General features: G+C 55.3%; 2 protein-coding genes and 2 long non-coding RNA genes across 7 annotated transcripts in view; 2 read left to right on the top strand and 2 right to left on the bottom strand.

Annotated features, from left to right (window-relative positions):
• CYGB (cytoglobin) overlaps positions 1–2,850 on the bottom strand; it is a 13,868-nt gene extending 11,018 nt beyond the window's left edge. For both annotated transcript variants that reach the window (XM_049635644.1, XM_049635643.1), the window contains exon 1: positions 2,259–2,850. In XM_049635644.1, the coding sequence (XP_049491601.1) occupies positions 2,259–2,401 (143 nt within the window). In that variant the 5' untranslated portion in view covers positions 2,402–2,850. The remainder of the gene's footprint in view (positions 1–2,258) is intronic.
• A 2,658-nt stretch (positions 2,851–5,508) lies between these two features.
• PRCD (photoreceptor disc component) lies at positions 5,509–9,239 on the top strand. Of its 2 annotated transcripts, XR_007459077.1 has the most exons (4): positions 5,509–5,635; positions 5,935–6,003; positions 8,345–8,425; positions 8,826–9,239. XR_007459077.1 is itself a non-coding variant. In XM_049635642.1 (3 exons), exons 1-3 carry the CDS (start codon positions 5,562–5,564, stop codon positions 8,364–8,366), a joined length of 165 nt encoding a protein of 54 aa, XP_049491599.1. In that variant the 5' UTR covers positions 5,509–5,561; the 3' UTR covers positions 8,367–9,239. The 2 variants fall into 2 exon arrangements, 1 of the variants encoding a protein (XP_049491599.1); XM_049635642.1 differs by having other exon boundaries at positions 8,345–9,239.
• A 142-nt stretch (positions 9,240–9,381) lies between these two features.
• On the bottom strand, positions 9,382–10,918 carry LOC125926328 (uncharacterized). The gene is made up of 3 exons (XR_007459080.1): positions 10,703–10,918; positions 9,780–10,057; positions 9,382–9,470 (listed from the first exon to the last, which is right to left on the bottom strand). It is a non-coding gene; the product is annotated as an uncharacterized LOC125926328 (long non-coding RNA).
• A 9,439-nt stretch (positions 10,919–20,357) lies between these two features.
• Positions 20,358–26,039, top strand: LOC125926326 (uncharacterized). Of its 2 annotated transcripts, none has more exons than XR_007459078.1 (5): positions 20,358–20,464; positions 20,921–21,003; positions 23,852–23,937; positions 24,064–24,102; positions 25,626–26,039. It is a non-coding gene; the product is annotated as an uncharacterized LOC125926326 (long non-coding RNA). The 2 variants fall into 2 exon arrangements; XR_007459079.1 differs by having other exon boundaries at positions 23,852–23,943.
• Positions 26,040–26,901: the final 862 nt, after the last annotated feature.

Genomic DNA, 26,901 nt, shown 5'->3' with positions numbered 1-26,901 from the left:
GCAGGGGGAGGGGGGAGGGCGTGGGGGTGCGGCTGGCCTTAGCCCAGTGGGGAGGGAGGACCTGAGAGGGATGGGTCAGACCAGTTTCTCAGGCTCTCACTGGGGCCTGTCCCTGTGGACGTGAGTAAAGTTGGGGAGGGGGGCGTGACAAACTGGGGAGGGGCCTTTGGGACACCTGAGAAGCTTATCCCTTATAGCCCCTTTAACCCAGCCCTCCCCCAACTGGCAGGTCATGTGCCAGAGAGCAGGAAAAGACCCAGGAGAGGAAGGCTGGTGAGGCTTGGAGGAGGGAGGCTGGCAGGGAGGAGCTGGGCTCCAGTCAGCACAGAGGTGGGGTCAGGTGAAGTGTGGCCTGGGCTGACCAGCAGACGAGACCTAACTGCTATCTCGGGCCTTCTCAGATTAATTGTGGGCCTCTCACTGAGCACTGAGTCCATTGGTAAATGCCCCCCTCCCCCAGCCCAAACCCAGCCTCCCTAAGAGTCGGGAATGGGGAACTGCAGGGGCACAGAGAGAAAGGAAATCTTGCCAAGACATCAGCCTCTCCAGAAACAGCCCTGGCCTTAGTGGTCAGTTCCCTCTTCTGCATCCCCCCCCCCCCATTCCTGGGGAAGTTGGGCGGTACCCCAGGAGCTGGATCTTGGACACGTCCCCTCCACGTCCTCCCTGGCAAAGGGCAAGGTATCTGGACAGAAAATCTCCAGGGTCCCGTGGACTCCACCTCCTTTCTTCCGGGTGACCCGTGTGCTCACCGGGTGCATCCTGAGGCCTGGTGGGCTGGCGTGTGCCAGCATACATGGCTAAGAGCCACCCTCCAGGGATGCAGTCTGGCACATCTGTGACTCCACGACCCACAGTGTGCTTGTGTGGGTGCTCGCACGTGCAGGTCGGCGCCTGAGAATGTCTGATGGCTTCGGGATCTGAAACCCCCTCTTGGTCTCCCCGCCATCCCCCCCTGTGTTTCTGGGCCTCGGAGCTGCCCACATATCCATATCCCTTCCTCTAGAATCCTCCCCCAAAGAAGAGGCCACTCAAGAGTGCTTCTTGCTCTTTTTTCTCCAAAATCTGGTTCCAAGTTGGAATCAGGGCATATCAATATGGAGCTGGGCAGGTCCCAGGCCTGGGGGAAGCAGAAGGGAGAGAGAGTCGGGGAGGCACAGGAGCCAAAGCCGGGCCAGGACTGGGAGACAGGCATGCATTTCCACTCTCCTTTTCACAAGCAAGGGTTCACCCTATCTCCAAATAGTAAGACTGCCCTACTCTGCTGGAGATCCGGCAGCTTCCCTCTGCTGCTGACAGGGGGGTTGAGGGTGAGTTGCGGGTCTGCCCCCCCCCCACCCCCCCGCCCCGGGGACCAGCGCGTGTGGGAAGAGAGCATCAATCTGCAGCTAGAGTCAGTCACTAGCTTGTGGGGGTTGGGGACATTAACTATAGAGGAACGGTATGTGTCTACGGGGCCTGTAGATGTGTAAATAAGTGAGACTTCAGGGGCATGTGGTACCTGGATAACCTCTGAGCCCAAGACACATGGCCTTTCCTCCCCAAGGGGTGGTTTCAGGGTGGAGCCTTGACTCCTGAAGCTTCTTCCTTTCCCTCCACCGAGCTCAGCAGGGACGGTACCCTAGGGACTGCTTGCTTCTCCACTCACCTGTGCCTCACCTGGGAGCTCGCTGCCCTCCCAGCCCCTAGGGGCAGGAAGGGGCCGGCTGGGAAAACTGGACCCCCCTGTGACCTACTCCTTCTGACCTCTATTCTCTGGCCCTTGGCTCTGTCCTTCCAGGAGGTTTTGAACACGGAAAGGGGCTGCGCTGGGGAGAGGGGTCTGCTCCTCTTTGCCCGCCTTCTAGGCTGAGCCTCAGTGTTCCTGCCTCTAAAATGGGGAGCCCCGGACGCAGGGTGGGTGAAACGTGTGCCTGTGACAGCTGGGTTGGGTGGCTGGGGTCGCTGGTGAGGAAGGCACGGCCAGGAGTTCTGAGGCCCCGGGAGAGAAGGGGGACAGAGGCGTCCTCCTTCTGTGTCTGCCTCTTAGTTCCCAGCCCCTCGCCCAGAGCCAGGACGGGCTCGGCCAGGGCTTCGCCCACCCCAGGGAAGCCCCACACTGCCTGCACCCGGGCAGGCCCGGCCCCAATTTCAGCCGGAGAGGTGGCGCCGGAGGAGCTCAGGAGCTCGGACCCGGGGCCGAACCCGCCCCTGCCTGGAGCCGCTGCCGCCCGCCCTCCCCCGGACTCGGGCTCGGCCGGGGCCGGAGTGACACCTACCTCACCAGGATGGCCACCCCCACGTCCTCGCAGTTGGCATAGAGCCGGGCCCACGTAGCCTGCACCGCCTTCCTCTCCGCCTCGGACAGCTCCTCGCTCCGCTCCCTGCGCTCAATCTCCATCTCGCCCGGCACTTTCTCCATGAGCAGCTCCAAGCCCAGCCCGGCTTCGCTCGGCGGCGGCGGGGCGCGGGGCGCCGGGCGCGGGGAGCCGGGGCCGGCTGCGTGCGCGGCGGGCGGGCTGGCGAGCGAGGGGTAGAGCGCGCCGGAGGGAGGGAGCGTGTCTGTCTGTGCGCGCCGGGTGTGTGTGTGTGTGTGTGTGTGTGTGTGTGTGTGTGTGCAGGGTATATGTGCGGGGGGCGGGGGACCGCGAGCGGGGGGCGGGGATGTGGTCTGCTGGAAAAATGTTAAAAAAAATAAAGCCGCTCCAAACCCCCAACCCCGCGTCGGTGAGCCAATTCCGGCAAGGTGAAGGCTGGGCGGGGTGGGGGCGACGCGGCTGGCGCCCGCCGGGCCACCGCGGACCTTGACCGCCGGGCGGGGCTGGGGCGTAGGTGTGGTGGGAGCGCTGGGGGGCCTCGGGGGGAGGGGGCGGTCACGCGGCGCCGGGCTGCGCGGGCCGCACAGGAGTGCTCCCCAGGCTGGTGCGGGGGGCGGGTCGACGGGGGTGGGCGGGGGGGGGGTGCGGGGGTGGGCACGGTGTCCCCGCTCACGCTGCGGGCGGTGTCGGGCCGTGTGCGTGTGTGCACCCTTCACGCGGCGAGGAACTGACTCAAAGTCAAACACTCCCAGGCATTTGCGGCGTGGCCGCCCGCCCTCCCGCCCGAGGGGGCGGACGCAGCCCCTCCGGCGGCGCCGGGATCCCAGCTGAGCCCACGCTCACTCCCGGCCTCCCCCGAGCCAGCCGCTGGGGGCGTCGGCGCCACCCCCAGAGCTGCGGACCCCCCAGGCCTGGAGGGTTTAGGACTGGGGTCGCCTCCCTGCTCCAATCCCTTATTGGAATCCACCGCCGCGGGGATGGGGGCCGGCTGTCCAACTTCAGCGCCAGAGGCCTGCGGCCCCCTTTCCTTCCGGCCAGCACACCCTCCCCCTCGGTACGTGCACAAGGCGTCCAAGGCGTCGGAAAAAAGTCCCTGGGTGGCTTATTAATGACACGGGCAGGCAAAACACACACACACACACACACACACACACACACACAAAAAACAACAAAAAACAACAAAAAACAACACGTGCTGCCCAGAATTCAGGCCCTGATGGAGGAAAGTCCGAAGAAGAGGCAGCCGGCCGGGCAAAGAGGTCCTGGGAGAAAGGTGTCAAGAAATCTTGGGGAGGCCCAGGCCGCTGGAGACATCTCAGCTACCAAGGCTCCGATTAGGAAGGGGTTCTGGGAGTGGAGTGGACAAATTCTTGTCCTGCCGGCCCTGCTCAGAGAGGTGTGAGCGCCACTGGACCAGAGGTGGGGGCTGGGCCTCAGATAGCCAAAGGGTCCCCACCCTGCAGGCAACTGTTGGACCTGGGACAGCCAGGTCCCCCCTCTGACTCCCAGACCAAGCCTGATGCCTGGTTCCCCTAGCGCCTGGAGACTCTGCCCTTCTCAAGACTTTGTGTCCCAGGGCAAGTATCAGAAGACCGTGGCTTTGGGTAATGTATCTTAAAAATCATGGGGCACCGGGGTGGCTCAGTCGGTTGAGCGGCCGACTTCAGCTCAGGTCGTGATCTCTCATTCCATGGGTTCGAGCCCCGCGTCGGGCTCTGTGCTGACGGCTCGGAGCCTGGAGCCTGCTTCAGATTCTGTGTCTCCCTGTTTCTCGCCCCTCCCTCACTTGCACTCTGTCTCTCTCTCTCTCTGTCTCTTAAAAATAAATAAGCATTTAAAAAATGTGTTAAAAAAAATCTTGGGGGCACCTGGGTGGCTGACTTTGGCTCAGGTCATGATCTCGCTGTTCGTGAGTTCCAGCCCCGCGTCGGGCTCTGTGCAGACAGCTCAGAGCCTGGAGCCTGCTTCGGATTCTGTGTCTCCCTCTCTCTCTCTCTGCCCCTTCCCAGCTCTCTCACTGTCTGTCTGTCTGTTTCTCTTTCTCTCAAAAATAAACATTAAAAACTAAAAAAAAAGAAAAGAAAAAAAAATCACGTTTGGAAGTAGAGAGCCCACGTGCAGCCCCAGTTTGGGCCCTCCCTGGAGCTCAGGGTTGAGGTCCCTCCCTGGCATCCTGGGCAGGAGACCCCCTGACACTGCCTCCATCTCAGTTGAGGGAAGGAAGATCTAGTGCCTTCTTCTGGAGGACTTGGTGAGGGATGGAGGAGGGGGGATGTTCAGAGCATGTCTGCTCCACATGCTGCCTGGGCCAATACTGAGCACACCGCACTGGGCCACCTCACTGAACCCCTCTGATCGGACACCCAGAGCAGTGCCATGCCCTTCCAAGTGGCTGCCCAGGAGTTTCCACTGGGACGTGGAAAGGAAGGAGGAGAAATCATCTTTCTGTTTGGTTTTATCTCATCCTTTACAAGTTTTATCTGTGTTTACGGGGCAGGAGTGTGTTTGCGCAGAACTATGGTATATAATTTTTAACCGGATGCGACTACCTATCTCAGGAGTGCCCACGTGAACTCGGTCTTTACGGAAGAGGGTATGTCATCAGTGACATCTGGAGAGGATTGCCCAGAGGGGACAACCGAGTCACGTAGCCGGCCCTTCTTCACTCTCTGGCCTCCCTTGTCTTCCTGGCTTCATCATCCAACATTCTCCTCCCTTCCTCCCCTCCCGAAGCCTCCGCGCGACATCATGGTTCCACTGCCCGTCAACTTCCGGTTGCTGGAATATGCTTTGTGCTTTCAGGTCTCCAGCGCTGGCAGTCTTCCGTCTGGGGGCCCAACCTTCCTTGAGCACCTGCAAATTCAGATGCCCCCGGCTCCTCTTCCCTGCCACTTACAACCCCCTGCAGTTGCCTTCATTCACCTAAGTCACTCTACTGTGGTCATTTACCTCGCCTGCTGGTGCATGTGTCTAGACGAGAAGCCCCTTGAGGGCCAGACCCAGGCCCTAGTCACATCTACATCCCATCCACATCCCGAACAGACAGGTGAATTTACCCTGCCACGGTCGGGGACAGCCTGGGCCCAGCGAGGTTAATCAGTCTGCACAAGGTCGGGTCCGCTGACCCCACTAATCAGCTTGAGCCTCCTAATCCATCACCAGCAGGAACCTCGGGACAGACCCAGCAGTGCTTGTGGGAGCTGGCGGGGCCGTTTCGGCCTTCTTCTGCAGACCCCGTCTGGGAGGGGATGGGGCGGCTGAGCCATGTGCACCACCCTCTTCCTGCTCAGCACCTTGGCCATGCTCTGGCGCCGCCGGTTCGCCAACCGGGTCCAACCGTGAGAGACCGACTGGGCCATGGGCTCGGGTGGTGGTGGGGAGAATCCACTGGGTGCGGCGAGAGCCCAGCCAAAGGCGGGCAGAGGCTGCCTGGACCTCCAGGGAGGCTGGGGGGGGGGGGATTTGCCGGGAATCCCTGAGGGGCTTCCCCTCAGAGCAGCGGGGGAGTTTGCGGCCCTTCAGAGACTCTGGCCGAAGCCCCCAGTGCCACAGCCCAGCGTGGCTGGGTCCCGTGGGAGAGGGGGTCTGGGTCTGGGCACTGCCCACAGCCCTTCCCGCCTGTTTCTCCCACCCACAGAGAGCCCAGCGGACTCCATGGGGCGGTCGTGGGCAGCAACGTGGACACAGACCTCCAGTCCTCAGGCAGGTAAGGCAGCAGAGAATGTGGGGTGGAGGAGGGAGGGTGCGTCTAAAGAAGCTACCGCTCTCCCTGCCCCTGTCCGAGCCTGGGGAGGACCACGAGTGTGTGCCCGCGCACGCTGTATGCTGGCCCCTCGCCCCAGCCACCCTGTTCCCTGTGTGCCTGGTGGGCAGACTCAACGTCTGTTTTCTCCAGTTGGCCTTGGGAGCCCCCAGCCTCTCCTCTGGACCACAGCTGCTCTGCCTGTTTGTCCGAGTGTGGGCTGGTCCCCAGGGTCCCTCCTAGCGGCAGGCGCAGGGGGACTGGAGACAGGGATGGGGCAGAGGCAGCCCTGCGTTGCTTTGCTCGCTTTCCCTTCCCCCTCTCCTGCTGCCCCCGCTCAGCCTCAGCGACTCCTCTGCCTGAACCTCTAGCGGGATTCGCTGTCCAGTCCCCAATAGAAGGCGCAGGAAGAGCATGACATCATCGGCACTGAGTGCCATTGGCTGGGCAGCCCCTGCGGGCAGGACGCTGTCTCCAGTGGCCAGAAAGTTAACTCTTCCCTCGGCTGAAACCATGTGGCCTTTACAAGGGGTGAAGTTTTGGGAACTTCTGGGTTTTTCCTTCCCTGGGTGACCAGTGTCCTTTGATGACGGGGCTCCTACGCCCATCAAAAAATAAGAAAACAAAAAAACAAACCAACAACACTGAAAAAGCAACAAATCTTTATTAAGAACATACTGTTTTGCATGTTCTTGTGCCTGGGGACCTCCGGCTAGTGTGGGAGTCCTGTGTGAAGTGACATTCTTTCTTGCAAAAGGTCGACCAGCCGCCTCTCACCCCTAGTGAAACAAAGAGCATGATGTGCTTGGGCTCCAGGGCCCTTGGCAGGAAGGAGTCTCCCCACAGGACTCAGGTGGCTGTGCCGGTCAGCATGCCTGCCTGCTGACGCGCCCCCCGTGTCTCTTTCCGGGGACCTGCCTGCAGCACCCCTTAGACGTGCAGGGACTGGCGAGCCATGAGAATATGAGTCTCTCTCCGTGTGTGGCCCCTAATTCCTCCTTGGTGCTGGGACTCCCCCAGGCTCTGAATGTCAGCAGGCCCACTGGGAAAGCTCTGGGCACGTACCGGAAGCAGGCATTCCTGTGATGCCCTTCCTTGACATCTAGGCTAGCTGAGATGGTCACAATAGTGCCCAAGTACTCGTACCGGTGAAACGGGAGGACGGCTGCAAAATGACGGACACCGGGCCTCACTCAGAGGAGGCTCTCACGTGACTGGTCCTCCCTGTTGAGTTTGGGTCTGCAGGTGCACAGAGTTCAAGTCCTGACTCCACTCTTGCTGACTGAGGGACTCCGGGAAAGTTACGTGATCTTTTTATTGGCGTATAAACTGGGATTAGTAAGAGAATGGTGTGTGAAGGGGTTTGTGAGGTTGAAATTAAGATAATCGTAAAGCACTTGGCACGGCTGCTTAATAAATGCTGGCTGTTCTCTTGTTACGTGACACTTGATTGGTGCTTTTTTTCTTCCCCAGAGGTCTCTCGTGTATTAACTTGCTTGGAAATTTCAACAGTCCCAGAGGGATGGCAAGACAAGTCCTTCCTTTCTTTCTTTTCTTTCTTTCTTTCTTTTCTTCCTTCCTTTCATTAATTTATTAATTTATTTTGAGAGAGAGAGAGAGAGCGCACACACAAGCTGGGGAGGGGCAGAAAGAGAGGGAGAGAGAGAGAATCCCAAGCAGGTCAGGTCCGCGCTGTCAGCGCAGAGCCCGAAGCGGGACTTGAACCACGAATCGTGAGATCATGACCTGAGCCAAAATCAAGATTTGGATACTTAACCTACTGAGCCACCCAGGCGCCCCAAGACAGGTGTTTCTATCTCTCCGTTAATGTGGAGGAAACTGAGGGACGTGGCGTGTAAATTGCTCGCTCAAGGTCATCCATCTGATTTGGGGCTGATGGGGATTGACAGGTCCCTGAATTCAGGCAGGTCTATGTCCCTTGCGGCAAATGGGCCTGGACCCCCTGTCAGGAGAAACAGAGCCGAATCTGGACCATCTGGCCCGGCCTGGCCCAGTCTGGTCTGGCCGGAGGGAGTAGTTGCCTGTTAACTCCTCAGGACTCAGTTCATTGGAAAAATCGGCCCAACATCTAACCCCTCCTGCTTATAGTGGCTGCTCTGAAGGTCTGGCCTGGGCGGCACATGGGTTGAAATTTCTGCTCTCCAATTCCAGCTGCTTTCCTGGCCACTCCTACCCCCTTGGTAGTGGGGTGAATCGCTAGGCATGGGCTGGGAGGAAGAGGAAGTCCAGAAACACGGGAAGGCCATCCCCTTCAATCTTCTGACTACTGTGCTTTTCTGTTTAGGGAGAAAGAGCCTCTGAAGTAAGTCCTCATCTCTTCAGGCAGAGCTCGGCCCCGGGGACTGCGATCAGCTGGCAGAGGCAGGTAGGGCAGGGCTGTGAGCCCTGGAGGGTAGAAGGCTGGGCTGGGGACAAGGAAGGAAGATTCTGCAAGGCCTGGCCGTGTGGGAGCAGAGCAGGCCACCTTCAGCTCTGTGGTCATCGACGGAGGTTGAGAATAAGGGGGCTGGGCTCCCATCCACTCCTACCTTGAGCCCGTTGTGGTCCAGGCCACGGGGCAAGGGTTAGTTTTCGGGGGATGACGTGTGATCCTGACAGCATTTTCTAGGCTTGGGGATGAGGTGGTGGTCATGCTGGGGGCCTGAGGGTAGTGCCAGAGGACTTGTAAGGGAGAGGTGGTGTTCTGGAATATCCATTCTGCATTGACACAAGCTCTTGCCTTGGCATGGGAGGAAGTGCTCATCTGGCCTGGTCTTCTGTTTCAGTTCAAGTCCTGGTTTGCCCCCTTCCCCACAAAGGGTGCTTTGGAAGCAGCAGCAGCAGCAAGAAGGAGAATGGGAAAAAGCAGCAATGGAGAATGTAGACCCCTCCCTTTCTGCCCCTGGACCTGCCTATCCTCTCTTCGCCCCAGGCCCTGGTCGTGGGGCTCCCGAGGCAAGGCCTGGCTGGGGCAGGCAGGAGGGGCAGAGACGTTTATTGCTCTGGGATGGGCTCCCTTCCTCTGAGGTCCGGAGAGGGACTTGGTGGGGTCTGCTGGGTCAACTCTGGGGCAACCCCAGCAGCCCAGGCTCGGGGAGGCACAGGTCGGGAATGAGGAGCCCCGGAACCGAGGGGTTGCTGATGGCTCATGTTCACTATGGAAGGGTTTCTCACTCACGAATTAAAAAAAAAAAAATTTTAACGTTTATTTTTGAGAGGGAGAGAGAGAGACAGAGTATGAGCGGGGGAGGGGCAAAGAGAGAAGGAGACACAGAATCCAAAGCAGGCTCCAGGCTCCGGGCTGTCAGCACGGAGCCCGACACGGGGCTTGAACCCGTGAACCACAAGATCATGACCCGAGCTGAAGTCGGCCGCTTAACCACCGAGCCACCCAGGTGCCCCACGTTCACGAATTTAATCCTTGCAATGACCTGAGGAGACCGGGCATGTTATTATCCACATTTTGGCAACGAGGAAACCCAGGTGAATGAATTTGTCCAGGGTCATCTAGCCAGGTGGGGGGGGGACACCCAACTGGGGGACACCCCCCTCCCACAGCCTCAGATGGAGGCTTTAAGCCCACGCTCTTACCCCCCAGGGCCCAGGCAGCCACTCTGGGAGAGAAGGGGTTCTCGGACATTCCCCCCAAAGCTTGTGGTCCCAGGCCGTGTGATCTCAGTTTGCCGCGGGGGCGCTCACTTCCCTGTGGCACTTGCCTCTCCCCGGTCCCTAGAGCTCACCCCCTGTCACTCGCTGCTGCTCGGCTGAGATTATCAGGAAGAAATGCCAGTTGGATCTGTGACATGTCTGCCTGCAGCTGCGAGCAGGCATCCCTCAGCTTGTCCCCCGAGTGTGGGTTTCTATGCGCGTGTGTGCACGCGTGCGCGTGTTCCAAAGGGCCAGTGGCAAGTGGGAAGGGGGGAGAGCGTGACCCTTGTTTGTGTTCAGTCTGCTGACTGCTCAGTGCCGGCGGCCTCCTTTGCCCCTAGATGCTCTTCTCATTTCTCTCTTCGCAGTCCTGCCCGATCCAGAGCAGAGATAAAAGCAAATTTCCGCTTCTGCTCCCTGAGATCCAGGCGCAGACCCCGCAGGCAACTGCTCCTGACTGTCTGGAAGCCATTCATCTTCCAAAGCCACCCCCCCACCCCTGCGCCCGCCCACACGTGCCCCCTCCCCCTCCCATCCAGCCCCCACTGCCCACCAGGGAAGTCTCAGCCTGGCCGGCCCCAGGCCCTGCCTTCTGGAGGCAGCAGCTGGGGAATTCTCTAGACAGCCGTCCCTCTGTGGCCCTGACTCCACCTCTGAGGGAAGGAGAGGGGAGATGATGCAGACAGAGGGGACCCACGCTGAAACCAGGGGGGAGGGGCCGCTGGTAAGGCGGGGAACCTGGCAGTGGAAGCCTCTAGAAGTAGGGCAGGGCGGAGTCAGGGGAAGGGTCACACCAGGGAAAGGAGCTCTGTGCTGGAACGAGACAGAGCCCCACCGCCCACCTGACACGGGCCCAGGAGTTCGTGACCACCTGTCTCAGCTCCTGTCAGCCTGTCTTTCTCCCGCGAGGCCTCACCTTCCCCGGTGACAGGACTGTCAGGCTGAGGGCCACGGTGGCGGGGGCGGGGGGGGGGGGCACTGCTCCGGGGACCCAGCCTGCGCTCCCCGATCCTACCTTTGAGCTCGTCCTGTGCTCTGCTCGCTCGCCACGTTCCTGTCACTGCAGCCTTGCCTCTGCTCCCTGCCACTTTCAAGTTGCCCTGTCTCCTTCCACTAGTCTGAGGAATTGTCAGGCCAAGGTCACCCTGGCTGGACAGGGGCTGGCTCGCGGCCCAGACACACATCCACGGAGCGACACCCCTTCGCAGCACTCTTCTAGGAACCTGCTCAGGGGATGGAGGCCCCTGCAGGCTTCTGTTCCAGGAGAGGGGAGGGAAAGCCAGGGAAAGGGGTGCCGGGGGTGGGGAATGTGTTCTCGCCCGGCCTCGGCGGCTGCCGGGGAACCCTGGCAGCTGGGGCGCTGTGTGGGCTGGTTCGGGGGGGGGGGGTGCTCTCCCGTACGGAGCAGGCTGGCTCTGGTGGGAGCAGATTGTGTTTACACCTTCCCCACACACCCAGCCCACGCTCGCCTCTTATTCCCGGGGCCTCTCCCACCCCTGGGCGCTGTGCACAACCAGCACATTTGCGTTCCTGCTGCAGGAAGTTGCCACCCTCAGCCGAGAGCGTCTCTACAGAAGGCTGCCCGGGCCTGAGGCGCTCCTTTCTCAGCCCACTATCTCCCTCCCGCTGCAGGGGTGGACCCGAGATGTCCCCAAAAGGCCGAGTCCTTCTCCCCATCCCGTTTCCTTGCAAAGAGCTGCTGCTTGGGAATGGGGACAGGGAAGCACTTGGGGGGGGGGGGGGCTCGGTAGACTGACCATAATAGGAAGGAGGGGATTAAGGGCGACCAGAGAGACAGAGCCGAGGCACCCCTGGTCCAGGGCGCTGGCCACCATGAAATAACAATGCAGGATCTAAGAGCGGGGAGGCTGGAGTCAGAGAGCCGGGTTTGAATCTCGCCTCCCCCCATCACTTCCCGCCTCTGTGGCCTTGGGTGGGTTCCTGAACAGCCCCGCCTGGGGTTTCTCATATGAGGAAGGTAACAGGGAAGCTACTGTTGTAAGGGTTAAATTAGATAACGTGGAGAGAGTGCTTAGCACACACAGTCGGCGTTCAATGTATCTGAGCCGGGGTGACAGCGTTTGTGACCTGTCGCCTACTGAACAGGCAAGGTCGCAACCACAGTAGGTTCCGAATAGCTAGTCCTTCGCCGCCTTCCTCACTCCGTGGCCCTTCCTGCCCGTCTCTCTGCAATCACAGCAGTGGGGTGATGGGTAATTCTGAAAAAGTCAGAGGAGGGGTGCCTGAGTGGCTGAGTCGGTTGAGCGGCCGACTTTGGCTCAGGTCATGATCTCACGGTCCGGTCCGTGGGTTCGAGCCCCACGTCGGGCTCTGTGCGGACGGCTCGGAGCCTGGAGCCTGCTTCGGATTCTCTGTCTCCCTCTCTGCCCCTCCCCCACCCATGCTCTGTCTCTCTCTCTCTCTCAAAAACACATAAACATTAAAATATACATATATTTGAAAAAAATATACATATATTTGAAAAAGAGCACAGCACAGGGGCACCTGGTAAGACCCAGCTCCCGGCACCCAGTCAGGCCGTACGAGGGAGCATCACTGTTGTCTCTGGGGGCCTAGAACCCCGTCCCAGCCTCCAGTGGGAGTCCTGGCCTGGACACCTCCCCTCCAACTGGTTCCACTTTCCGAATGCATCTCTGTTCCCAGAGAAGACAGGAGGTGATTGCCCTGATGCCTCTCTGTCCTCTGTCTGTATGCTAATCTCTCTGCTGGTTGGAGCCTGAGTGACAGGGAAAAGACGGCTCTGAGCTGCAGGGTGGCCGAGGGCAGCAGCTGGGAGCAGGAAGGTGCTGCTGTCTGCTGCTTCTGTGGCTGAGACTCAGGGTAGTTGCCAGTCTCTCCCGGAGACTGGAACATGACCAGAGAGCTAATGAGGTGGGGGGGGGGGGGGGGGGGGGGGGGCAAGGGAAGCAGACATAGCAGCCGCCGCTGTCCTGTGTCACCTTAGGGTGCGGACGTGACCATGGGGAGTACCTCGCCCATCCCAAACGTGTGGTTGTGTGGATGCGGGCAGGGTGGTCCTGGGCCAGGGCGCCCAAGGGGCCCTGGCCCAAGACTAGGTGGGCGTGGCTCCCGATCTGAGGCAGGCACCAGGCACGAGAGCAGGGTCCTGGCGGTTCCCAGGGACCCTCTATAGGACCTCACTGTTAGGCAGAAGCCCAAGGCCTTGCGACAGTGGGAAGTAATGCTTCTTTGCGAGCCCGAAAAGAAGGAAAATGGCCAAGGTTTACGGTAATATAATGATCCTAATAATATTATCAATAACGTTAATGTGTCTCAAACACTTATTATGTGCTAGGCAGTGTACCAGGTGCTTTATTTACATGCATTGTCTCATTGATGAGGCAGGAACCGTTTTATCATTCACCCAATAAGGAAAGTGAAGTTCACAGAGCTTGCTCAAGGTCACTCACAGCTAGTAGTGAAGCCAGGACACCTGCCCGGGCAATGTGATGCCAAAGCCCGTGAAGGTGTTGGGGCGCGGAGGACTGAGTCTGGGCTTGAGGACAACCAGGGCACCGGGAATGGTAGCTGTGGCCCCACCCCAGGGATGCCATTGCAGGTGGACGGGGAGGGGGGGATGGGATTACCAGGGCTACTCCTGATGCATCATTCGAGGCTGAACCAGGCTCTGCCCCACCCCACCCCACCCCCCACCCAAAGGCTAGATCCTGGGGGATCTGTCACCCCCTGCAGGGAGGAAGCCGTGGCCGATCACAGGGATGACAGACATTTGAGGTCATCACTCAAGCTCTGTTGTTGCCTTCAACCCCTGGGGGTGGGGCGGGGGCAGAGCCCTGGGGGTGGGAGAGGAAGGTGGCAGCGGCCCAGCCGGAGAGGGAGGAGGCTGAGAAGGAAGGCCTTGTTTGTTTTTACAGGGGGAGGGTGTGGGGCTTCAGGGAGGAGGCGTCGTGGAGTGGGATCCCCCGGGGACTTAAGCTGGAAACAAGTCCTTGTACCTAAGGACTGCAGACCCTCTCTGTGCGGTACATATGCCCCCTAGTGGGGTTTAAGATTAGAGGGTGGCTGAGAAAATGAAAACAAAAAAGATTTACTGACCGACTATGACCTCTGAACCTGGATAGGAATGGCCAGGCGTGGGTCTGTGTGAGCGCATGTGCGCGCCCACACGTGTTTATTGCCATATGCAGAAGCCGGCTGAACGATGCATTAAAAGATATTATTTAACGTGTTCCTTGGCCATCTATTTAACAAGCACGTACCGGGAGCCTGCAACATACACACCTTGTGGTAGGTGCCAGCGATGAAGGGGGACAGTGCCCGACCTGCCAGTGAGGACGACAGAAAGATCCTGGCCGAGGGAGCCCAGTCGCGCCCGCTCAGCCACTGCCTGGTCACATGACCTTTCCTTCTCCGGACCTCAGTCTCCCCATTTACCAGGCATGTGCTGAGTCGAACCCAAGTGGGCTGGTGCCAGGATGTAAAGGACTGATGACCACCCTCAGAGAAAGAACCGTCTGGTAAAATGAAGGCGATGGACCGCTTGACCTCTGGGGGCCCTCCAGACTCTCCCGATCAAAAGAGACTATAATGGACTGTCTTTGGAGATGCTGGCAGTGATCCGCCCACTCGGCAAACGTTTATGGAGCGCCTGTGTGCCAGGCACTGTGGATGCAGAAATGAAGAATTCCTGCCACAGACAATCAGGAAATTGGGCCAAGCAGAAGAAACAGACGCTTGACAACAGGCAGCACACAGGCTGGTGACCCCAGGACTGTCTCAGCATCTGCCTGTTCCCCGCCTGTGGCAGGGGGAGGGGAAACCAAGACCGCAGTGGTCTTGTCCGGGTGAGGAGACGAGATCAGAGCTCAAGAGAGCGTGGCGTTCCTAAGGATATGCACACGTCGGTGGGATCCCCAAACAGACACGGGGAAGGTGATCCGATGGAGGAAAAAAAAAAAGCCCTTTGGAGAGAATACAGAAAGCGTTAGCCGTCACAGAAACACGGAAAGATTGGACTTGATCGAATTCTTGGAAAGACACTATTTGCCAGGCAAAAATCTGAGAAAGGACCTGCATCCAAAATATACAAAGAAGTTTTACAATTCAATAAGAAGACAGCCCAGGGAAAGGGGGAGGGTTTTGATAGACACTTCACAAGAAGGTATCCATACGGCCAATAAACACATTAAAAAAAGATACACAGTAGTGTGAGTCATCAAGGAAATTAAATGCAAATTAAAAAACATGCAAATGAAAACCACAGTGAGATACTAGTTCACGCTCACATGAATGCGTTAAGAAGAAGGTACGGAGCAGCTGTTACCCTGGAAGACACTGCTGGGAAACCAGTTTGGCTGTTTCCTAGCAAGTTCTCCAAGAGGAATGAAAACACAGGGCCACACCAAGGTTCCTACAGAGGTGTTCACAGCAGTGTTATTAATAACGGCTCCAAAGTGGAAACAACCCGAATATCCATCAACCGGTGAATGAATAAACGAGGGCTGTATGGAATTCTGGTCAGCAATGAAAAGGTGACGGACCACTCTGTGGGCCACAACCCAGGGCACCGCGAGGAGCCAGGCACAAAAGAACACGCTCCTGTATGAATCCGTTTATAGGAGATTCTAGAACAGGCAGAACTAATCTGCAGCGACAGAAAGCAGATCAGTGGTTGCCTGGGGCCAGGGCTGGATCTGGAGACTGAAATAAAACCCGGAGGTGCTCTTCAGGGCGATGACAGGGTTCTAAATGGTCACCGGGGTGGCGGTTACGCGGGTGTATCACTTACTAGACTATCGAATCGTACATTTTAAATGGATGCGTTTGGTTGTATGTAAATTACACCTCAATAAAGATGACTTAAAGAGTTAAAAAAAAAAAAATCAATGAAGACCTGATCCTTGTCTGGCTCACAGGCTGGTGGAAACAAATAATCACGAGACAGTGAGCATCATAAGAAGTATGCTCAAATAACAAGAGTTCTTTCTTTTTCAAGTTTATTTTTATTTATTTTGAGAGAGAGCGCGCGCGTGAGCAAGCAGGGGAGGGGCAGAGAGGGAGAAAGAATCCCAAGCAGGCTCGAAGCCATCACTACAGAACGCGATGCGGGGCTCGATCTCACGAACCGTCAAAAATTGGACGCTTAACTGACTGAGCCACTCAGGCGCCACAAGAGTTCTGTTTATTTAAAGTGCTCCCTTGTGCCAGGCCCGTGGAAGCGTTTTGCATGTACTGTTCTAAAATTCCAGATAAGAAAAGAGGCTGAGAGGCACCTGGGGGGGCTCAGTTGGTGAAGCGTCTGACTTTGGCTCAGGTCACGATCTCACGGTCCGTGAGTTCGAGCCCCGCGTCGGGCTCCGTGCTGACAGCTCAGAGCCTGGAGCCTGCTTCGGATTCTGTGTTTCCCTCTCTTTCTGCCCCTCCCCTGCTCGCACTCTGTCTCTCTCACTCTCTCAAAAATAAACATTAAAAAATAAAAATGAAAAAAAATAATAATAAAAAGAAAAGAGGCTGAGACAGAGGGGGAGGTCATTTGCCCAGGGATACTCAGCTAGAAGCAGCAGGGCTGGGGCTCGACTCCAAGCCTGTCTGGGTGCAGTGCATGTGCTAAACCAGCCTGGGACAGAACACCGAGGAAAGAGCTCGGGACCGTTGCAGCTTCTCAGGTGAGACTTTGCGGAGGGGGTATTGACATAGGAGTTGGAATTTGCTCAGCAGAGAAGAGGATGAAGGGAAGGAAATTTCAAGGCAAAGGGAACAAACAGTATAAGCAAAGGCTGGGCAGCAGTCGTGAGAAGGCAGGGTTTCTGGGAATGGAGAGACGTGTCCTGAAAAGAGCAGAAGAGGTCAACAGGACATTACACATTCTTCACATACGCCCTTATTTTTTAAGAACCCATTAAGCAATAATTTTATGAGAGGCAACAGCTCTTCAAAGCAGGCAAGTGAAATGCCTGCTGTTGGCAAACACAGGAAAGAACCCACTGCAATGCCAAGGTTGCCTCTTCTCCATAAATAGGGTACACTTTATTGTTTTTTTTCTTTTTAACGTTTTATTTATTTTTGAGAGACAGAGAGCCTGAGCAGGGGAGGGGCAGAGAGAAAGGGAGACACAGAATCCGAAGCAGCCTCCAGGCTCTGAGCTGTCAGCACAGAGCCCGATGCAAGGCTCAAACTCGTGAACTGTGAGATCATGACCTGAGCTGAAGTCACACGCTTACCTGACTGAGCCATCCAGGTGCCTCTCCTTTTATTTTGCCCTGACTCGTTCTTTCGGAGAGTTATAATTAAAAAAAAAAAAAAAAAAAAAAAAGATTTGGGACAGGTCGATCAGATAATTTAGGATGGTTTTGACTCTAACAGAACACCAAACTGAAGATGGCCGAAACAGTAAGGAGATTTTTTTTTTTTTTAAATCTCACATTCTGCGTGTCACTGAAACTAACATGCCATTGTTTGTAAGATGCCTCTCGCATTCAGAAACTCAGTAAAATGTAAAAATATGTGACTCTGAATCAGAACAAAAGGTCTGAAGGTGGGGGGCTTCAGGACTGGGATTTCGGCAGTTCATCATCACAGACTCTACGTTTTTGGTTTCCACTCTGCCGGGTCAGATTTTGGCCTCTTGCTTTGCAGCAAGCCTCACAGATGCAAGATGGCTGCCACAGCCTCAAGCATCACATCTTCGCGGTGTCCCAAAGCCAGAAGAGAGGCTGCTGTTTTTAAATTTTTTTTTTTTCAACGTTTTTTATTTATTTTTTTTGGGACAGAGAGAGACAGAGCATGAACGGGGGAGGGGCAGAGAGAGAGGGAAACACAGAATCGGAAACAGGCTCCAGGCTCCGAGCCATCAGCCCAGAGCCTGACACGGGGCTCGAACTCACGGACCGCGAGATCGTGACCTGGCTGAAGTCGGACGCTTAACCGACTGCGCCACCCAGGCGCCCCAGGCTGCTGTTTTTAAAAACAAGAAAACTTTCCCCAACTTGGCAGAATTGCATCACAAACCCATTTCTGAATTCCTGGCAGAAGGAATAGAGTTACCGCAAGGGTCTGGTGCAGACTAATCGAGACTCACCCTTAGGGCTGGGGAGGAGCTTCCCGCCACTGGAGCACAAACTCGTCCAGTAGCTCTGTTCCGTTTGTAAGATGTAGAAACAACAGCTGTGGGCTGGCAATGAACGGTGCTGCTGCACAGACGAACTTCCTATAAGTCGTGGTGCCACTGTTCACGGTGTAAGCAGTCCACTGCTTGGGATAAACCTACCCACCTTCTGTTCTGGCTGATGACGGTAAAGGTTTCCTTTCCAGGTTAAGAAATTAACCTCAATATTCCAAAGACTCTGTTTCCTATTCATGTGGGTTTCAGACACCATGTTTTAAATCCTATCAGTGGATGGGACTCCGCAAGCTAACCACCTGAACACAGCAGGACAGCTGACTGCATTTCACCCCGGTGCTCAGAGCCAAGGTCCTGGACCAGCACTTTGGCTCTGTTCAGCTTGTGATCTACTTCTGTCACTTACGGCTAGACTGTGTGACTCTTTCCACGTCAGTAAATACAGAGCCACACTAGCCTTGACTGACAGCTACATAATAATTCCACCGTACGTTAAAAACTCTAACGTCCCAGACCTCACCAGCAATGAGCGCAGAAGAAATCACAACACTACCACTTTGGTCTCGACAGCTCTGAACCCCTGCCTGCTAGTTCAGAAATCTGATGCATCCTTTGTTGTCTTTCCCACTGATTTCTGGACTGCCCGGGCAGCGTGCCCGACATGTGCTCCGGCACCAGCCCGCTCACTGCGTTTTGCTCTGTCCTCTTGGCCACTGCCCAGCCGCCCGTGCCAGCCCACCCGCTGTGAGCCTGCTGCTCTTCCATTAAGTGCCTTGTCGGTGTCAAAGTTACACCGTGGACCATGGCACAGGGGCCCCTCACCACACAGTAGGTGGCAACTAGTCTGGGACTCAAGATGCCCCTGCCAGAGCCCAGAGCCTCACAGTCTTGTACCCATCCACCCCTGCAGCCTGCCATCCTCACCCTTCCTGCCCTAAAGTGGCTCAAAACCATGGAACAGGTGCCCCCCCGCCCCGCCTGCCGATTCCATCCCTAACCACCCCTACAAACACACAAAACCCCTCTTTGCTCCCCTCCCCCCACACCCAAAAGCCCCGTAATATGACTGATTTATAGATGTATGCAGTTCAGTAAAACTTAGTGCTAAAAGCATGAATTCTGCAGGGCTGAGATCAAACCCTGACTCCAGCAATGACTAGTTGTGTGAATTTGGGAAAGTTACCTCGTCTCTCAATGCTTGCATTCCCTCCTCTGGAAAACGGGGGTAGTGACAGCACGCTTCACAGGGCGGTGGTGCAGATTAAAGCAACCGACACACATAGGGTCCAAAAGTCGTGAATGGCACATAGTAGGTGCTATGAAGTGTTCGCTAGTACTATGTTTTGCCTGCAGCAGGTTGCTTGCCGACAGACAAGCAGCTTCTCGTAACTTCTACCCTCCAAATTCCCTCTCCAAGTCTGAAATGAAAGGAACTTAGTTTACAGGGAGGGAACCCACGCTTCCTTTTGGTAATACACAAAACAGTGCCTTTAAGGGCAAGACAGAGACCCTTAAGAGTCAATTTCACATGACAGAAGTTACCGCGAAGTGAGTCAACTGTTATTTGTTGAGTGCTTACTGCCGGCAGAGGCAGCCGAATACCAATGAGGCCCTGTGAGGAAATGAAAAAAGAAAAAAAAATAATTAAAAGCGACGTCTCCTGCCTTGAAGAACTTACAATCAAAATTAAGGGAGGCAAACATAAACAAATGTGGTAACATGAAGATAAGCGCCTGCGACATTGGGCCATATACAGAAAAATATAACCCAGACTAAATGCCCCTGAGAACCTTGCTAAAAGGGTCGAAGACAATGGGGACAGGCTAATGCAGAAGAGGCTTCCCGGGCTTGCAAACTTAATTTCCAAACAGGTGTAAGTTGTGGCCCTGACTCTAGTTGTTTCTCCCGATTGCTACTTCAAACACGGAGCCAGAGTGTTGCCTGAAAAACAGCGGTCAGAAGGGGCGGTGGGTGCTACACCATTCCCAGTTTTCATAATTTATTTGCTCCCCCGTCGGAATTAAAGCCACACGGCGAGAGCCGCGGAGGGTCAGTCGGATAGCTGCTCGTTGGCGCCCCCTGCCGCCGGAGCCTCCCCGCCCCCGCCCCAGCTTCACCTGCTGCTGCGCCCGACGCCCCCACAGTCCCCGGGAATCAGCACCCCCTTCTCTAACGCAACCCATCACCCAGATGACCCCCTCCCCGCCCCAGGTGAACTCCGCAGGGCAATTAAGAACGAAATCCGGCCGGGCCTCGGTTTCCTTATCCATTTCCCTCGTGAGCCCCCCCCCCGCCCCGCCCCCCACTTTGTAAGCCAACCCAGTCTTGGCCAGGGACAATCCGTGGACACGAGATAAATGGCTGTAACTGAAACAACCGTCCATCTTCGTTTTCTTCAAAGATCAGGCCTCCCACCCCAGGCTCTCTACTGTCCCTGGTGGCGGCCACCGCAGCTCCAGGCTCTCGCTGAGGTTGCGGCCGCCCCCAGCGACGGTTGTTTGGACTACATTTCCCATGAGCCTTTTCCCAGCATCGCGAGAGCTCTGCCGAGACTGCCGCGAAGATTTGCGCGCAGGCGCAGTTCCGCCTTCTCTTCGAAACAGGCCGCGTGGCTGCGAGTCATGGCGGCGTCTGTCTGGCCCGAACGGGACGAGCAGTCTCGGGTGTTTGGTGCTGGTAAGGCTGCGGTGGTGGGGAAATGGGGTCTTCCTTGACCCGACGCTGGTTCACTTGCCCGCCCCCCCCCTTTCTTCAGAGGCCACGATAAACCGGCGTCGCGTCTACCGTGGTTGGGGTTAGTTGAGATGCTGGGTGAAAGAACGCTTTCTGAATGGTTCGAGTGTTAATGGTTGGTGGGAGAGAGCTCAAGCCCTTTTTTGGAGGCTTTATTTTTCAGGGAGGTTCTTCCAGCCTGCTCAGCCCGGTGAGCCGCACAGCCACCGCGTGCCGGCCCTGCGGGTCTCCCAGGGCCGCCCCGGGAGAGGGCACCCGAGTACTTCCTCCTGGAGGGTCTTGTGAACGGCCCCATTCCGTAGTTTTTATTCCATCCTACAGTTACAAGTGGGATTGCAGATTTGGGAAAGTCATGAGTTTACAACGAACCGTCCATGCTCACTTTTCCCTTCCCCGCAGGCTTTTCTTTGGCGTCTGCGGAGACCGCGAGCAGCAGACCTGCAGGGTGAAGTTTAAAAGTGACGGATGGAGCCCTGAAACGGGTAAGAATGGGTGCCGGCAGGACATGGGTGGTCACCAGAAGTGAGAAAGTCCAGATGATGCGCAGGCCTGTCACGTTCTGCCGTCTCACCCCGTATTCTGATTTTAAGTTTAATTTCATGAACACGTTGACGCATAAATCCAGGTAGGGTGAGAAAAATGGACCCAGAATCCGGAAATGAGTAGGGTCTGTGCCAGTGTAATTTGGGGCCACTAGGTGTCACTGTTTGGGACCAAAATGGTTGCTGCATACTGGGGTGGGAGAGAGACTCAGGAAATGGGTGTTGGTTGCGGTGCGGGGAGGGATTTAGAAATATTTGTGCGTGATTCAAAGTTATCCTTGTGTGAAAGGACATCTTTTCTGAAGAGTTCTGATGCCTTGAGGCTCAGCTTTTGAAATAACCAATCTTGAGAACGTCTTAATGTTGCTTCTGTTAGGATGAAATAGGTTGTCCGTGTTTCTCTTATAGATGATTTAAAGTTCTGGGGTTTATTTATTTTTTTAATGTGTGTTTAATTTTGAGAGAGAGCGTGGGAAGGGGGAGAGGGAGACACAGAATCTGAGGCAGGCTCCAGGCCTCCAGCGGTCAGCACAGAGCCTGCCATAGGGCTCGAACCCATGAACCGTGCATGAGACCATGAGCTGAGCCGAAGTCTGGTGGTTAACTGACTGAGCCACCCAGGCACCCCAGGTTTGGTGTTTTTTTGTTTTTTGTTTTTTTTTTCTCACGTTTATTTATTTTTGAGACAGAGACAGAGCATGAACGGGGGAGGGTCAGAGAGAGAGGGAGACACAGAATCCGAAACAGGCTCCAGGCTCTGAGCGGTCAGCACAGAGCCTGACGCGGGGCTCGAACTCACGGACCGTGAGATCATGACCTGAGCCGAAGCTGGCTGCTTAACCGACTGAGCCACCCAGGCGCCCCTGGGTTTTTTTTTTTTTTTTTTAACGTTCATTTAATTTGAGAGCATGAGCAGGGGAGGGACAGAGAGAGAGGGAGACAGAATCTGAAGCGGGCTCAGAGCTGTCGGCGCAGAGCCCAACACGTGGCTAGGGGCTGGAACTCACAAACCGGGAGCTCATGATCTCAGCCAAAGTCGGATGCTTAACCGACTGAGCCACCCAGGCGCCCCGCTGAAAACCATTGAGTGTAAGGGTTTTTGTGATGAGATTTCTATTAATGGAAATAAGTCTTTTTAGCTCTTTGCCAGAATTGCATAAGTTAGGGTCCCTTTAGTGTCCCATCTGTTAGATTTCAGGGATGCGAGCCTCCCAGGATTGTTACTGCCTGGGTAAGGGAAGTGGTGTGGAACCCTGCTAGGCTCCTTCCCAAACAGTCTCCCACCAAACGATTTCTAACAAGTCTTATGTGCAGTAGTTACTTTCTCCTTTGCTACTGAGTAAAGAAACTGAGGCTTAGAGTTACATAGCTGTTATTTATTGTTGTTTTGTTTTTAAAGAACCATAAAAATAGGGCAAATTGTGTGGGGGTGCTAAAACCATTTTTCAGTCTCATTGAAGAATTATTGACGTCCGATTAGACCAGTTGGTGGCGGGGTGGCGGGGGGGGGGTGCGGTTAGACCAGTGGTTCTCTGCTGGGGGGTGGAGGATGCTAATGGGATCTAACGGATGCTGCTTAGTATCCTGCAATGCCCAAGACCACCCCCCACGACAAAGACTATCTCCCCAGAACCTCAGAGCTGAGGTTGATGAAACCTTGTATTAGATGAATTTGAAAGATGCAGGCTCTAGTCTCAGGCTGTTGTGAGATAACCCCACCAGAGCTTTATCTCTTTGTCAGACAGTGTTACTGCTTTCCAGACCTGGCTATGCCTCCGAACTACCTACAAAGTGTTTAAATGTACACCTCCCGCCACGGGTGTGCGTGGCCCTGGAGTGAGCCCAAGAATTGTGTGGCTGTTTCAAGAACAGTTGTATGGGAGAAATTAGACAATCTGATCTACTTTTAGCTCATGGATTTTTATTGCAGCAAGATTATAGCCCTGGCTATTTTTAAGTAGCTCTTGGGGCAGATCTATAATCCTCTACTTAAAAAACTGATCTTGCGCTGTGGATCCTTTCATACGCATAGGTGAGCGAAGGAGAAATGACCTTGTGTCATGTTGCCTCTTGGCAGCAGGTCCCCTTCGTACAGTTGGCCTTGAACGGGCTGCCTGGAAGAAGTAACCGCACTGTCTGCAGCATTTTACCGACAGATAAACCCCATACTCCGTTCTCAGGCACTTTTGCTCAGGTAGAACCTGTCTTTTAAAGGGCAGGGGGGCACCTGGGGGGCTCAGTTGGTTGAGTATCCGCTTAGGCACAGGTCATGATCTCCCGGCTCGTGGGTTTGAGGCCCTTGGAGCCTGCTTCGGATTCTGTGTCTCCCTCTCCCCCTGCCCCTACCCCGTTTGTGCTCTCTCTCTCTCTCTTTCAAAAATAAACATTAGAAAAAAATTAAAACTAACGGGCAGGAAGTGTCACTGAGTCAGATCTGGGATGCTGGGGACATCTAGGCTCTAGGTGTCAACAGTTTTTACCTTTGAAGGAAAGTTAGTACACAAGTTTGAGAATACTTCATGAGGGACGTAGAGCAGAATTTGGCAGGGGAAGAATGGAATCTGCCCGCGCTGTAACCGGCTGGCTGGTGGGAGCTGAGTCCGTGATGATGTAAAGTTATCCCTGTCTGAAGGCAAAGAAAGGCCTTTCTGTGTGGAATGTGGATGTCTGAAGCTCAGTTTCCCAGGTAGGCTCTCTGGAAAATTCAGGTCCGATTTGAAAGTGAGCTGCTTGCGAGTACCCGTGTGTATCTTCAGCAGGTTTTTCTCTTGCAATTTCTCCTCGCCAGGTACAGTCCCAGCCTCGGTTTCTGAGGCTGAAAAAGGACCCTCCAGAAGTAGCTGCCAGGGGCGACGTGTCTGAAGAGGCTTTCTGGTGTGTGTAAGCAGAGACCTTCTGAACGGACGCGGCTGGCATGTTTGGTTTTGCCGCTCCTGCCCTGGGCTTAGGATTGTGCTGAGCGGCAGGGAGATTGTAACACAGGTCTGTTTTCTTTGCTAGATGTCCACAGTGTGTGAGTACGGGACTGCTTCGCCTCAAGTAAGTGAAATGATTCTTCCCCTGTTGCTTTGTAGTGTTTCTGTCTTTGTTTTTCTAAGAAGCCCCGCAAGCCTATGATGGTTAGTTATCCCTGTCTGAAAACCTCGGCTGAGGGGAAACCCATCTATTCTGAGGCTTTGGGGTTTGTCTCTGTGCTTTTAAAGGTTCAGGCTTGGGGTGCCTGGATGGCTCGGTCGGTTAAGCCTCCGACTCTCGACTTGGGTTCAGGTCATGATCTCCTGGTTCATGAGCTCAAGCCCTGTGTCGAGCTCTGCACTGACGGTGTGGAGTGTGCTCGAGATTCTCCGTCTCTCTGCCCCTCCCCGTTTGCACTCTCTCTTTCTTAAAAATAAGTAAAAAACTTAAAAAAAAAAGTTCAGGCTTTATCAGGGATCAAACTGAATGGATTCCAGAGGGAACTGTGTCTACCCGGCCAAGACCCCACGCATTGTCCCTCTGCAACTTGAAAACCGACAGTGCGGCTGCCTTGTCACGCTCTAGGCCCCTTGATTAATGGTTCTGACGGTACAGGCTAGAGGAGGTGCCAGAAATGGGCAAGTAGCCCAGTTTGGGGTCATGTTCTTAACCGGGGTATGAAAGAGTGCTTGTCACACATTTCAAGGCAATGAAAGCACTCATTGAAACAGACAGGAATGTAGAAAGTCTGCCAGCTGTGGCGGTGTGAACGTACGAGGACCGTGACCCCCTCGGCACCGCATCCTGACCTTCAGGAGAGAAGGGCCGTCCTGACACCGGCAGGGCTATCAGGTTTCCGGGTGCTTTGTTTCCAGCAGCCGGGAGCTCTCCGCGGGGTTCACTCCGATCGTGTGGTCGTGTCCGCGCGACGTGACTGGCGAGAGCCGCCTCGGGTGGCAGAGGGCCGGGTTGGCCGGCACGTGAGCGAGCAAGCAGCACAGTGGTGCTGGGCCGGGCCGGTGTCTGGCGCTGTTCCCATTGAAATGCCAGGCTTGCAGTGGGCTCGTGCCTTTTTCTGTTCAGATTGGGAGGTATGTGTGGGCTCTTTAAGGTCACATATTTGTTCAGTCACCAAGGAGGCTAGATTTGGGGTGGGATTTAATAAGCCTGAAAACCGGCCCCAGCAGCTTACAGCCTGGAAGTAAAACCCAGTAAAAGGATGTGTTAGCGAGTGGGGAACCCGCTTCTTGCGTTACGGTTGCCGCTGAGTGGGTGTGACTGCTCCACGGGACTCGCATGGACATTTAGGTCTGACTTGCAAAGTTTTACCTCCAGGAGAGGGTCAGGTGTGAATGTCTCCAGACTGGCCGTTGCCAGACACTGTTCCCTTTGAGCATCAGCTCCCCAGGGCACGCTGCAGTGTCGAGTCCCCTGGGAACCGCACCGGCCTGCACCGACGGTGCCTTCAACAGTGTGGGCCTAGTGCTTGGCTAGAACGACTGCTGCTGCCATTGCCTTTTCTTTAAGTTAGGGTCTTTAAATGTAGCTTTCAGTTTTGAGTCACCTGGTTGGCCGTTCTATCGAATGATTCTCCTTTGGTCTTGCAGGTTCTCTCCCCAGTGATGCCAAGTTCCGTGCCAGTTACTAATGCCTGGGAAGCAATTCCCCCCCTGCCCCCCGCCAAAGGAGAGCGACTTCAGAGTTGTTTGGACTTCGTCTCCAAAAAGCAGCCAAAGACTATGAGTGGCTTTATCCCGGAAAATATTTGGCAGTTGGTCAAATCAGGGCATAGCTAAGAATATCCAGGATGCAACCTTTTAGCTGATGTGGGTATAATTCGCTCATTGGCAAGAATGCGGCGGTGGTGGACGGAAGGCGGTCAACGTGTACACGTTCTGTTCGAGGAAACTGAGGGGACGCAGGTGTTCAGCCTCGGAAGAACGTTTCATCAGGGTGGATTTCCTGTGAAGTTCTGTCTTGGGCTTAAATTTTGAAGTACAAATAAAAGTGTTTAAAAATGGGCTTTGTGACATTGTGGATTCCACACTGAGACCCACATTATGGGATTTTACTCGGTGCTCGGCTGTGTTCTTGTAGAAGTGAAAGTTTCAGAGAATACCATTAAGTAGGGTTAACAGTTAACACAGGATGCAGTTGGACGTTTTGTTTGCTAAGTTTCCCCCAAATCGATTTTCTGCCCCTTAATGGGTGGCCACCCACAACCTTAGCACTTCTCGCTTCTGACAGATTGACGGAGTGTTCTGATAGCTGCAGATGTGAAGGGGCTAGGGACAAAGTGTTACGGACACAAGGGGGTCAGGAGTCCTAGCTTGGGCTGTGCTGGCTTATCAAGGTCGTCGTGTTTCTTTACTAGTAAAGGTCATCGTGTCAGACCCCAGGATGGACTGACTCTGTACCGTGGATCCCACATTTGATGGTATTCTTTCTGGACCATGTATTCTATCCAGAGAAACATACTCAGTACCGTGCTATCCTGGAGACCAAGGGACAGTTTGTTGCCAAGCTAAAGTGGTGAGAGGCCTTGGCCTCCTGCTGTTCTGAACTGTTCACCCCTCCCTTCCAGTCTAAACTGTTCTCTAGCATCAGCTATGGTTTCGAGTAGCTGCCTCACTCGTGAAAGCCCAGTCTCTGTTCTTTTTCCCCCGTCTGAATTTCTAAAGTAGAATTTTGATTCCAGTGTTGGTTCATCCCTCTCGTTAAATGTGCTGATAGGATCTACCTTCCAAAACCACAGAGCCAGAGGCCCGCTCCTGGCTGTTGGTGGATCGGCCAGTGGCGTTCAGTGCCATGTCGGGAAGGCTCTGGCCAGCCAGCCTTGGGGAGACTGCCCCCCACCGCCCCCAGCGCTGCCCGATAACAGCA

The sequence above is a fragment of the Panthera uncia genome, chromosome E1, assembly GCF_023721935.1.
Source record: "Panthera uncia isolate 11264 chromosome E1, Puncia_PCG_1.0, whole genome shotgun sequence".
Taxonomy (NCBI): Eukaryota; Metazoa; Chordata; class Mammalia; order Carnivora; family Felidae; genus Panthera; species Panthera uncia.
Note: the sequence above shows the minus strand (reverse complement) of the source record. Positions and strands in the feature narration are given on the sequence as shown.

Excerpts from the sequence above, each read along its gene's own strand:
- PRCD (XM_049635642.1), top strand. The coding sequence starts at position 5,562 with ATGTGCACCACCCTCTTCCTGCTCAGCACCTTGGCCATGCTCTGGCGC. Across the intron at positions 5,636-5,934 it reads TTCGCCAACCGGGTCCAACC|AGAGCCCAGCGGACTCCATG; the intron begins GTGAGAGACCGA and ends TCCCACCCACAG. Across the intron at positions 6,004-8,344 it reads GACCTCCAGTCCTCAGGCAG|GGAGAAAGAGCCTCTGAAGT; the intron begins GTAAGGCAGCAG and ends TTTTCTGTTTAG.